Source organism: Pseudovirgaria hyperparasitica (assembly GCF_010093815.1).
Source record: "Pseudovirgaria hyperparasitica strain CBS 121739 unplaced genomic scaffold EJ05scaffold_7, whole genome shotgun sequence".
NCBI classification, from domain to species: domain Eukaryota; kingdom Fungi; phylum Ascomycota; class Dothideomycetes; order Acrospermales; family Acrospermaceae; genus Pseudovirgaria; species Pseudovirgaria hyperparasitica.
Window position 1 is genome coordinate 963,585 of NW_022985555.1, and position 12,446 is coordinate 976,030.

The 12,446-nt window shown below is 50.0% G+C and overlaps 5 protein-coding genes across 5 annotated transcripts; 2 read left to right on the forward strand and 3 right to left on the reverse strand.

Annotated features, from left to right (window-relative positions):
- Positions 1-389: 389 nt before the first annotated feature.
- On the reverse strand, positions 390-3,545 carry EJ05DRAFT_537947 (HCP-like protein). The gene is made up of 4 exons (XM_033749417.1): positions 3,375-3,545; positions 3,171-3,314; positions 1,149-3,107; positions 390-1,044 (listed from the first exon to the last, which is right to left on the reverse strand). Exons 1-4 carry the CDS (start codon positions 3,412-3,414, stop codon positions 551-553), a joined length of 2,637 nt encoding a protein of 878 aa, XP_033601065.1. The 5' UTR covers positions 3,415-3,545; the 3' UTR covers positions 390-550.
- A 152-nt stretch (positions 3,546-3,697) lies between these two features.
- On the forward strand, positions 3,698-5,894 carry EJ05DRAFT_359526 (MFS general substrate transporter). Its single transcript, XM_033741051.1, has 4 exons — positions 3,698-4,564; positions 4,619-4,768; positions 4,818-5,179; positions 5,231-5,894. Exons 1-4 carry the CDS (start codon positions 3,926-3,928, stop codon positions 5,808-5,810), a joined length of 1,731 nt encoding a protein of 576 aa, XP_033601066.1. The 5' UTR covers positions 3,698-3,925; the 3' UTR covers positions 5,811-5,894.
- Positions 5,895-7,202: 1,308 nt separating this feature from the next.
- EJ05DRAFT_500136 (uncharacterized protein) lies at positions 7,203-9,222 on the forward strand (the record flags this gene model as incomplete). The annotated part of the gene is made up of 3 exons (XM_033746953.1): positions 7,203-7,288; positions 7,344-8,472; positions 8,521-9,222. The coding sequence occupies 3 exons, from the start codon at positions 7,203-7,205 to the stop codon at positions 9,220-9,222; spliced, it is 1,917 nt and encodes a 638-aa protein (XP_033601067.1).
- A 159-nt stretch (positions 9,223-9,381) lies between these two features.
- Positions 9,382-10,671, reverse strand: EJ05DRAFT_464466 (putative GTP-binding nuclear protein GSP1/Ran; the record flags this gene model as incomplete). Its single annotated transcript, XM_033742749.1, has 5 exons — positions 9,382-9,906; positions 9,960-10,165; positions 10,218-10,371; positions 10,422-10,514; positions 10,606-10,671. 5 exons carry the CDS (start codon positions 10,669-10,671, stop codon positions 9,775-9,777), a joined length of 651 nt encoding a protein of 216 aa, XP_033601068.1. The 3' UTR covers positions 9,382-9,774.
- Positions 10,672-10,906: 235 nt separating this feature from the next.
- Positions 10,907-12,334, reverse strand: EJ05DRAFT_537950 (uncharacterized protein; the record flags this gene model as incomplete). Its single annotated transcript, XM_033749418.1, has 5 exons — positions 10,907-11,299; positions 11,388-11,734; positions 11,789-11,861; positions 11,911-12,044; positions 12,307-12,334. 5 exons carry the CDS (start codon positions 12,332-12,334, stop codon positions 11,186-11,188), a joined length of 696 nt encoding a protein of 231 aa, XP_033601069.1. The 3' UTR covers positions 10,907-11,185.
- Positions 12,335-12,446: the final 112 nt, after the last annotated feature.

A 12,446-nucleotide genomic window follows, 5' to 3' on the forward strand; every position in this document is an offset into this window, starting at 1 on the left:
GCATTATGGGCGACTTTGGGTTGTTTTGGGGCACGCGCATGGGCGGAGCGTAATGTAGGTGGTACCTCTTGAAAAGCGTACCTAACCTAACCTACCTTTGGATTTTTGGTTGGGGATGAAGATGAAGGAGAAGAGAGCGGGTGGGTGGGCGTGATGGGAAAGTTCTATAGATCGATCTCTCTGGCAGTTTAGCGAGTCTATATAAAGCAAGCACATGAGACTGTGTAGACTTCTTTCTGTTTTAGCTTAGCTTGCTTAGCTTTGAGCCATACATATACGAAGGAGGCTACTATTTATTTATTACCTCTTGAAAAACTTTCTGGCTGCCGCTGGTTTAACTTGACTTTTTGCAGTTTTTTTTTGGAGGGGGGGGGCAGCAAAGGATCGGTCGGACATGAAAATATGATTCCGTTTTATCGATTCATTCTTTGGGGAGGGGTGATGTTCCCAACTACTACTAAAAACCCACGATGCGCTCGCTCTGCGCTCGTCAACAATGGTATTGAATTTTCCCGTCATGTTCTCGAAACAACCCCAAAAAAACCCCTTCTCAATGCCCAATCCCACCCGCTGCCCAATCCATGAAATTCGGGTCATCGCGGTCTGGAAACATGCCTCTGTCCTGCTGCTGCTGCTGCCCGCCAACAACTCCACCGTCTGCACCGGCCCCACCACCAACACCACCAACACCACCACCATTCATTGCATGATCCCCTCCGCCCTGTGCATGCTGCTGCTGCTGTTGCTGTTGGTGTCCGTCCTGATGATGGCCCCCCTGTTCCATGCCCTGCGCCTGCCTTCTATTCCGCCAATATACCAGGGCCCCCAGCGCCATAACGACACTCATGATGAGCAAGGTATCGAGGATGCCGTCGTCGAGGTCATCGTAATATTCGCCTTCGCCACCAGGCATGCCGTCGGTCGCAGGGGCGTCCCAGTCATCGACCTCATTCTCGTAGGCGGCGTCGCCGCCGTCATACCACGCGTCGGTTGCGTCGAGGAAGTTCTGGAGCCATTCGGAAAAGGAGACTTCTTTTTGGGTTTCTGGAGTACAAGGTCAGATTGGGTTAAAATACTTTGGGGATGGCAAGAAGATTAGAGGGAATGGGGGCTAAGGAGAATAGGTGTAGAGGTATAAGGAGGCGTACCTGGCTCATTCTGGATGGATTTGATGCGGCCATCAGTAATATCATTCCACCAGCTGCGCAGACGCAGTTTATAGAGGGCGAGTGTGACGGGGAGGTATGCTTCGCGGGGATTTGTTTCAAGTGCTAGATCGTAGTAGCGCTTTGCAAGGTGGAAGTCCTGCTCGACGCCGATACCATTCTCGTGCATCCAGCCGAGATTCCACATCGCTTGCGCGCACTGCATTGTCTCGGCGGCAGTCTGGTAGCACGTCGCTGCTTTCTCGCGGTCGAGGGGAGTGCCGCGGCCCCCGAGGTAGTAGTCGCCCATCTTGACCATGGAGTCGATGTTTAGTTGCTTTGCGGACCGGGTCCAGTAGATCAGGGCCAGGCCGTCGTCAGTGAGATTCGTTGCTTTCTTCTTAGCCCAGGAGAGGGTATCTTCCCAGGAGCGACAATGCTGAGCACGGTCAAGAAGGTAGGCAACATTGGCCTGCGCGGACTCAAAGCCTTGTTCTGCTGCCATCATATAGCCTACGAGAGCCGTCTGGAGATCTCCTACTTCGTATGCTTCGTTGGCTTCTTCAAATGATGAATGAATCGACTCTGCTTTCTCCGCTACAATCTTGTAATACACGGCAGCCATCCCGCAATTCTTGTCACGACCAACGCCTTGAAGTGATAGATCACCCAAGTAGTAGAAGGCTTCGATATGGCCATTTCTAGCGGCAAGTTCGAAATACTTCGATGCTGTGACGACATCTCCCTGATCAAGAAATAGAGCTCCAAGCTTGACCTGGGCTGATGCGAGGTCTTGGTCCGCTGCCGGAAGGAAATACTCGGCAGCTTTGACTGCGTCCTGGGGAACTTCCCAGCCATGAAGATACATCAGCCCCATGTGATATTGAGACAGTGCATCTCCATTGGAGACCCCACGCTTGAACCATGTCTGGGCAATGTCAAATCTTTGCTCAACTCCTTCGCCACGCATATACATCCGCCCAATGTAGCCAGCTGCCTTAGACGCAAGTTTCTCGGCTTGTGGAGACACATCACCAACCAATTTCCCATCTTTTTGCCATAGGAGCCGAGCTACACTGTAGAAGTATTGTTTGGCCATTCGATAATCAGGCTTGAGGCCGCGGGCACCGTCGTAGTACGTCTTCGCTAGATTGAACGTTGCTCTAGCATCTCCGGTTTTATGCATCAGCTCGATATAGTCTAGGACATCCTCAAGGGCAGCATATGCGTCTGAATTTGGTCCTCCTTGTCTAGCGTTTGGTCCGGAGCTGCTAACACTGGCGCCTTCACCATAGACGCCACCTTCCTCATCTGCGATGCGAAATGAATCTTTGTACAATACATGACCCCCTGGTGGCCCTGATCGCAAGTATTCAATTGCTTTGTCGGCCACCTTCTGGTAGTAGTATACAGCTGTATCGCAGTTCCTCGGGGTTGAAATGCCACTGTGGTGGCGAAATGCAACAGTCATTTCTGAGCGAATGTCACCCCCTTCTGCTGCAAATGTATGGTACAGTAGAGCTCGGGCCTGATCTGATTTCACCGCACCTCCTATTCCTGTAGCGTAGATGAAACCCAGCATGTGCTGAGCAGTGCTATTCTCATACTCAAAGGCCAGCTCTTGATATCTCCGGAACGCTTCTGTATAGTTTCGAGGATATGAATAGTTTCCGTGGAAATTCATCTCGGCCAGGAGGAAAATTGCATCGGGATTCTTCATTTCTGCCGACTTTTCGAGTAACTTCACCGCGTTGGTAAGGGGTCTGCTCAGCTTCTTCTGAGGTTGCGACGTAACGCCATCTTGTCCGGGCGGAGTGTTCATGAAAAGGAAGACGAAAAGCTGCTTTGCATAGTGCCATGTCAAGTCTATGGGGCCCGACAGCCTGGGTGAATTAGACGGCTTTTTTGCTGACGACTTGATCTTGCGAAGGATGTCGGTTGCCTCTGCGAAAGCAGGTGCGCCTAATTCATGTCAAAACCCATCGAATCTCAATGAATAGTCTATGCAGACTCAATTGAGCCTACCAGGATATATTTCACTCTCTTGTGTTGTTTGCATATCTGGGTCGAGGTTCCTCGATGTCGACTTGAGGTTGCCAAGAGGCTGCTGACTCCTTCTCGTATCATCTGCATGTTGTTGCGCGTAGATCAATGAAGAAAATAAGATAACTGCCCTTCCAAAGTTAGATACAGCCTTGGTGGAACATCCACTCCAAAAGTCTAGCTTACCAAGGAAGAGCGGCAGAAGCCGCCGAGGTTGCAACTTCATAATCGCGTAAAGTTAGATATTGGAGAGGTCGTGAGCTTCATATCGCAGCCGAGTCGCTGGATTCAGCAGCACGTGAGCGGAGTAGCGAAGCCTGCGGCAAGTGAAAGGGACAGATGGCGTTGTTGAACTACTGAAGGAAGCTGAAGATAAAGCCACCTTGAAGTCACCGAGCTTGCATGCGCATAGACGCGTGCTATAGACGCGCGCTAGAGCTAAGCGCGTGTGGCGTGCCCCTCACTCATGCAGTTATGGTTTTTCTGGCCTGAGGCTGCATGACCTGTGATTTGTATCAATCCATCTCCATATTTGTCAATGACTCGCCCTCTTCCAACAACATGAGTTTTGTACGACTTCGTTTCATTGCATTCCGCGGCATAGAGGCTACTTAGACGGTTTACACCTAGTGCGACCACGTATTGCATAAATCTAGTCTGCTCGGCTTTTCGTTCGCCTTCTGAAATTGGCACTCTGCGGCCATACAACTTTCGATTCATTCTTCCCTAACCTAGCTATGCTTCCTGGCGATGACAGTTCTGCAACGGTGACAGAACAGTCTTCCCTGCTACACCAATCGAGACCATCATCCAGATCCAGTACCGGTACAATTGCGAATGGCCAAGATGCGGGAGGAGCGAGCTTCCAAGATCCTCAGGTTGAGAAAATTACAAGCATGACTGCGACTGAATCTGTCATAGTTTGTATCTCTATTGGAGTCTTGATGTTCCTTCTAACGTCGAATATGTCGATGATCACCACCATTCAATCCGCGATAGCTACTGATCTCGACGCGTTTGAGGAAGCTGAGTGGTTTACAACTGCATATATGGTGACTATGTCTGTTATATCACCTTTGATGGGCCGATTAAGCCAGACGTTTTCTCCGCGCATTTGCATGGTCGCAGCAAGTGTATTAATGGGAGTCGGATCTATCATTACTGGGGCATCGTCAACAGCCCGTGTATTCCTTTTCGGCAGGGCAATTACTGGTCTCGGCGCTGGAGGAACAATGACTGGCGCCACGATTATCATCATTCACCTGGCTCCTGTAGCTACTAGAGGCGTATGGCTGGGAGCGGCTGCGTCAGTTATGACGGTCGGTCTCTCCTTGGGAGCTGTTATCGCTGGCGGACTAGAACCATATGTTGGATGGGTATGTAAATGTACCAACTTGGAAAGCGATGAGCTTCGTACTAAGCCATGATAGAATTACCTTTTCGGGATGCAGGCACCAATAAGTTTTGTTCCCGGTCTTTGTCTATTTTTCTTTTTGCCCACTCACACAGGCCTCAACCACAAAAGAGTAGCTTTGAAGCGCCGCCTGCAAAACATAGATTACCTAGGCGCTATAACATTGGTTAGTTGCCAATTGCGGGCATATAGTACCAACTGACCATTGCACTCAGGCTGTTGGGATCACCATGTTCTTGATCGGCGTATCAGGACGAAGCATTCTGCTCGTGCCAACATTGTCGTCATTACCTGCTTTCATGATATTCGTGTTCGTAGAACGCTTCTTCGCCGTTGAGCCCATTATACCTCTCAGTGTACTGAAGTCTCGAGGTGCACTTCTGACGAGCCTCGCTACCCTCGGTTTCATGATGTCACGCTGGGCAATCTTGTTCTACACGCCTGTATACGCGATCGCTGTGCGTAACAGATCACCCGCCGTGGCTGGCTTGATCCTGATACCGACCAACGCTGGCTTCGGGCTTGGAGGACTGCTATCAGGATGGTTTCACATTCGGCGCGAGGGCAGTTTCTATATGTGAGTTAGGGACGCAGGCCACGTATCTGGGCTGCTGACTCACAATCGCAGACCTTCACTCGTCAGCATGGCGATTTTTCCGGCCACCATGCTTGCTATTGCACTCATCTCCACTCCTACCTCCCCCAATGCTCTATATGTAGCCTTCCTGTTTTTGAACGGCCTGGCCACAGGCTGCGTAGTGAATTACACGCTTGTCCATGTGCTTCACCTTCTTCCCAAAGAGGTACATCCAATCATGATGTCACTCGTGGCAACTTTCCGTGGGCTTGCAGGCTCATTTGGCAGTGCTGTTGGTGGTGGTCTATTCCTGCGGATACTTGCATCTTCTTTAGATGATGGTTTCAAGAAACATGGTATCTCTGGTCGAGAGGATCTAATCAAACGCCTCCTTGGGAGTCCCGCAACAGTACAGCAGCTTGTGGGGAAAGAGCGGCAGATCGCATTAGCCAGTTATGTCGTCGGTCTTCGAGGACTCTTCCTTGCTGGCGTTGGATTGAGTGCCGTTATGGTATTCTTGCAGGCGGGGACAGGTTGGACAGGGTATCACGAGAAAAACCAGCTCCTGACTCGATCAGACATCGATGGCGACGAGATACATGTTGAGGAATCCCTTCTCGGGACATCGTAAGTGTAAGCACTATACCTCAATCTTGCGAGCATATTTAGCGACGTATAACAGATTGTGGTCAAAATATAGACAAAAATGTGGCCAATTCTGTCGGGCCTGTTGCTCGTTTCGGCAAATTCGCATCATCCGAGCATTTTCTCTACTTACAGGGTAATAACGAGCTTAGCATCAAAGTCTATAACGTTGAATGTAAGAGCCTACTGCGCTTGAGCATACACCAGGGAAGGTAGGTAAGGATATCCATGTGTGACTTTTTTGGTTAGGGCATACGGTTCTCGCGGCGTAGATACTGATCCCGCTCCGTAACACTGGTATCCAAGTAAAGCTTCCGCTGGTCCAAAACAAGATCACCACTGTTAAGTAAGAGAGCTTCGCTTCGACTATCACCGACAAGTAACGATTTCAACAGCCCTAAGCTCATCACGATCCGCTGCCTTACCCTACGACTGCCGCAGATAACATCCTACTCGCCGAACCGGCTCCCGAAAGATTTTGAAGCACGAAATTATGTACACATTCCGCCGTACAGTTCAACAGCTGGGCTCTACGCCGGCTTGAGTCCCATCGCACTTAGTCAGAATCTGACCATGAATGGCGAGGGTTTGCAGATATCATGACCCTATTTGCTTGAGTGTTCTCTGGTCTTTGATGGAGGACCGATAGGAGGGCATATACACCTCATAGTTACTAACGAAAATGGTTTCACCTGAGCCCTGCTTTGGCTGTTGAAACATTTGAGGCTAGTCATGGAAGAGATCAATTCTAATCAGTCCTATAGTCTGAACATCTTCGTGAGCCCCAATGCCACCTTTTACTCAAAGGAGCGTTATTGAAGTACGCGAGAGTCAATTTAGACATGGAAGGCTGACATATTAACTACATAAAGGCGTTGGGACAAACCAATCGGAAGATGGAATTATTGAAATGACTCGTAAGTATTCTGGTGCGCGTATGGTGCACATCCAACTCAATTTTCGTTTCCAGTCACTACGCCGCAATTGCTGGGTATGTGCAAGGAGCTTAGTGCATGCCGACCATTTCAAATCGATTATTCGCCAATCATTGCCCTTTGTCAAGTCGAAGATCGCTCACATCACAGATAGGTACCGTACCGCCTCCTAGGCGCGTTGGTGCCTCCCCTGCACTACATCTGAACTTATGGCCACGGCAGATGCCAACTATCATCATATCACACAGATTTATTCATGGTATGGTAGGGATGCCCTAACGAAGATGGTCCGCATTCGATGTTTTCGCTCTCTATATGTTAACTACTCTTCTCGTCCTGAAGATGTGTTCAAAGGCCTCGACTGGACCCATATCAATCCCGCTTGATGGCTACCAGAGCCTGAATTCTCTAAGGACACGTGTAAAGGACAAACACACAAATCCATGGCTCTCACAGAAGAAGATGAGGCCAAAGAGGTCAGATGCTCATCACCGACAAGGCATGCAAAACGTAGTCCCAAACGACTAACGTACGTTATATCAATGTCGTCTCATGTTTGGTAATAAAGCTAACATATATTTCAGCTGTGTTCCATGCAGAGAACGAAAGGTCCGCTGCGATAGAGCATTCCCAAAATGCGGGCGATGCTCACACCTAGGTCACAATGGTGTGTATCGTCCAAGATCTAGCAATCGAGCAAACCAGGTTGCTTTGATCAGCCAACTGCAGGAGCGCATGTCCCAGGCAGAAGCACGACTTGCTTTGCGAGCATATGGAGCATCTTTCGGCTCTGATCATGCACACAATGCCTCAGTCACTGGTATCTTTATGGAGCCCACTGTCCAATGTTATCCTCAGCACAGTGTACCGATCGAAAGACAACACAGCGGCCCACCATTTGTTTCCACAGATATATATCCCATACCGAGCAGTTCCAGCACTACAGACTCCGCCATTTATTCAGATCTAAAGTCGACGGCTTTTAGACTTGGGGATTTTGAGCAAGCGTTCGTCCAACCAGCCTTGCCTCCAGTTTCGAGTTCCGAGGTGGTCGTTGCACCACATGACACATATCGCAGCCAATGGTCAAATCTGTCACCATCGTTCCATTCAAGAAGTTCATCTGAGGCTTCAGACATTTCGATTACTTCCGAAGACCTCGTTGCTCTTCATCAAATATTCTTCGAAAGTCTAGAAGCATCATTTCCAATCATATCGCGAAACCGGTTCTATTGCGAGATTCGGAATTCACCCGCGGATCCATCCATTCAAGCACTGAGCTATGCTATTGCCCTCATGACCATATCAGTGACTGGAACGCAGCTGTACCCTGAGAAAGGCTTCTACCTACGAGCTCGTCGCCTCCTAGATGAAAGTGAAATCTATGGCGATGGGAGATCACTGGCAAACTTGAATATCTTACAAACTTTGATCATTCTACTACGCTACGAGATTGGTAGCCAGCGTAATGCCAGTTCGTGTCTGACTGCGGCTCGAGCGACTCAGTTAGTCAAGATGATGCGTCTATCACAAATTGATTCTCGAGAGTTGTTGTCAGGATACAAAGCTCGGTATCCTGATGTGTCGCTACCCCTAGCGAATGACCCAATAGAGCTTGAAGAGAGACGCCGTTGCTTCTGGGCGCTCTACGTAATGGAGGGCTATCGTAATATCATCAACGGAGATACTGACAAGATCTTGGACGAATCTACGGTAAGCCTCCCGACCACGTCACTCTTATCATACTAATCCCACACCTAGCCTCTAGTATGCCTTCCCTCTCCCGGTGCTCTCGACAGCTCATTCATCCCTATCCAAATGCCCTATCTCCACGACGCCCCTTCAAATCTTACCCCGTCCGCCCTTTCTCACTTCACCGCAACGATTCTCACCACCCACCTCACCCTTCGAATTCTCACCCACGCCTCTCAACCTCCAAGTACCTTCTGGTGGAACCACCACCACGACCTCGTCGCCCGCTTCAACTCCATCGGCGCCCTCCTTCACAATCACTCCGACGTCGACGCTCCATACGCCGACCAAACCACTCTCGAACTTCACCTGATCCTCTCCACGCTCGACTCCCACCTGCACGCCGTCGCTCTAGCTGCAAGCGCGCTGACAGAAATCGCCGCCGTCGTCAGCGAGGAAAGCAGGCGGCGCCTCGGCGACAGTGCGTTACGGATGGCGAGTGTTGTGCGTGCGAAGTGGTGCCATCGCCTGGATTTGCGGGCGGATCTGCAGCAGGATAGTACTCGCCAGGGCTCGCAATCGCAAGCTTGTGCGCTGTCGCTGGGCGCGATGTTCTTGCCGTGGGCTCTGAACACGGCAGTGAGGATGCTGCGGACGTTGGGTGTGGATGATGGGGATGCCCAGGTGGGCGAAGGCGTGCAAGTGCTGCTTGCGGCGCTAGACAATGTTGAAGAGAGAAGTGGGCCGTGGCATCAGTCACTAAGGACGTAGGTTGCTCTTTGTTGGGGATGACGAAAGTCGCAGAGCGTAAGTGGCTGTAGCATACATAGATCGCAAGATTTGTGTTCTGGTGACTACCTTATCATTCATTCTGTATCTGAACATTGCATGGTTCTGGCAGTATAGCGTTTACAATGTAATCGAAGAGGCGCACCAAGCCTGGCTCATATGTGAAGTGTGAATCATTTGTTACTCAATGATGTGATGAGATCTGACCCAGGTCTACCACAGCCCGTCGTATATATGCGGTCTCACAGGTCCAAGTCACAAACATATCGGTTTGATCGTCATGCAATTGTCTCGACTCAGGATGCCCGAGTGAGAGCCAATGAGTATCTTATAAAGTCTAGATAAAGTCCTCAGAGCGAAGCCGCCGTGACTTTTGGCCACGCTGACTTCTTCACATTCAAGGTGCTTTCAAATGCACCTCCCTGCGCACGCTATGTTGATTGCGCTTATGGCAAAAAGCCTCTGCGCCCAGTATCGTCAATCCCACGTAGTTCTTTCAGCATCCCATTTAACATCCATCAGCTCGTGAATCATCTACAAGTCAGCATCATCCTCATCGGGAAGAGGCATCTGAGCTGCGTCGGCCATCTCCTTCTGGTACTGCTCCATAACAGCCTGGTCAACGGCGACCTCTGGTGGGGCCAAAGCTGGGGCAGCAACGAATTCCTGGACATCAATCAGTACTTGCTACGATAGCCCATTAAGTTGCATTTACTTACAAGACTCTGGTTACCAACAAGCTTGCGGGCAAGCCACAGGAAAGGCTTCTCGAAGTTGTAGTTGGACTTCGCGGAGATGTCATAGTACTGGAGATTTTTCTTGCGGTGGAAAACAATCGTCTTTGCCTTCACTTTGCGCTCCTTAACATCAACCTTGTTTCCAGTCAAGACGATTGGAATGTTCTCGCAGACACGGACCAGGTCACCTGCGACGCGATCTTTAGTGTTCACTCTATACGCCCATTCGTCGTTACTTACGGTGCCAGTTTGGAACGTTCTTGTAAGTGATACGAGATGTGACGTCAAACATAATGATGCCGCATTGCCCGTTTATGTAGTATCCATCACGAAGACCGCCGAATTTTTCTTGACCAGCGGTGTCCCAGACGTCAAATTGGATCTGTCCGAGGTTCTGTAAAGGTCAGTGATAAGTCGCATATGTAAGACTCGGAGGAGAATTACGGTGGTGAAACCAAGAGGGTGAACTTCGACGCCCAGAGTCGCAATGTATTTCTTCTCGAATTCTCCCGTCAAATGACGCTTTACGAAGGTGGTCTGCGGGGCAATGATTCGTTAGTTATAGGCCTGGGTATTTCAAATGATATTTCAGGATGCGCCTGCTGCACATCCAGAGAGTCAATCTTACCTTTCCAGTACCACCGTCGCCGACAAGGACGAGCTTGAAGGTTGGGACGCCCGTGCCTTCAGTCATTATGTTGAGTCGTCGGAGGACGAAAGATACTTGCTGCAGAATGAGGATTAGGCCAATTTCAGAACAGAGAGAAGGAAGATTTGGTTAGGAAAGGAAAGGCGTACTGTTCAAAGAGAGATGTTCCAATGCTTGTCGGGTCGTAAAAAAGTTGCAAGTGGTGGGGAGCGGGACTGGTGGACGAAGGTGGGAGGTGTAGTGTGTGATGATCGTGGGGCGAGAGGAACTAAGGACGAAAACGAAATTGTTGTTTGGTGGCTGTTGCCGGGCGGTGACAGGCTCTTGGCTTCTTATATAAGCCACGCACGTGACCATACCCAAGGCAGAACACCTCACATTTCTAAGCCATGGCTGCCTAGCGAACTAGCGAGGTTTCTTTCATTCCATTTTTTAGGCATTGCCCAAACCACAGCCTGTACTACTATCATACACCTTGCTAAGACCTGTCCATGTGGCTAAAACTCCATTCCATGCGCGCCACGAAGGCGATTACTTATCGGCAGACTACGTTTCGCGACTACACTGGTAGAAGATGACATCCTAAGAGTCCCCGCCCTCCCCAATCGCGCCGCGGTGTCAACTGGACTGAGACCCGCTCGCCGGTTCGAGACAGTTCCACTTGTATGGGTCTCTGCAGAAGATATTAGCCACGCTCGCTGTCCATGCCTAGAAACAGGGCGATTTGGCATGCGCGCGCGCAAGATAGTGTGCAGACGTACTCCTTCACTACTAGCAACTGCTTCTGCCACCTTGGCTAGCTTTTCATGGTTCGCCCAATTTACTGAGCCGAACTGTGTTATCAAGTCACCCACTTTCATCCCAGTTTCATCCGCGGGGCTGCCAGAGACCACACTGTTTACTTTTGCGAAAGGGATGCCTGTAGTACTGCCCTGAATGTCTGGTGCGCTTGGTGCACTTGCTGCGACTGGTCGACTGCTAGGAGGAGTGGAGGAGCCATTCTGAGTGATCTGGTTGGCGTGATGCGCATGGAGTCCCTTCTCTATACGACTCATGAGATCTTTGTAGTCGTTACGTAGGTGTATTATTCGTGCTCTGGTAGTTCGTACTATGATCCTGTAAGCAGAGGTTCGAGGCTCTGCTGAGAAAAGGAAGACCGTACTCTGGGCAACATCAATATCACTTCTGGGAAAGCCGTCGAAGGTGGTGAGACCAGTGTTCATGTTTACGCTATGCTATATTCTTGTCAGTCCTGACACGCAACGAAGCCTCTTCTAGGCTCACAGAGTCCAGAACTGATCCAAGCGTAGAGAGCTCTGCCTCCACTCGCTCTTTCTCGTTGATCAGCTGCAGAAGAGACAGTTTGTCTTTGTTGACTCCATTCGAAGAGTCTTGCACAGTTACCGGTCCCGACGGAACTGTGGGCGTATGTATATCATCCATCCGTAGATTGGTGTTGGTTGAAGCCGTAAAACAGTTGCTGTGTTGAGATGCGCATGAATTCGAAGCTTGGTAGCTGCTGAAGGAGGGGAGGGGTATCCACAAGAAGCTCCAGCTGAGGGTGGAACACTATAAGACTCGGTCTAGCCCAAGTAGGTAGAACTAGCAACATGGATGAATAACAATTAGAGGCGTGAGGTTGTCACTTCGTTCTTCTTTCTAGGATCCTTTCGTACACACGTTCTGCTATCCTCACCCTGCGCGTCATGTCGCAGACTCACAGCTTAGAGGTCTCGAGATAGCGTACTTCTAAAACTATATGTGCACTGTCGCACAGCCAATTCGTCCGAGAATACATTATCGGATCTGATTTGCACGTG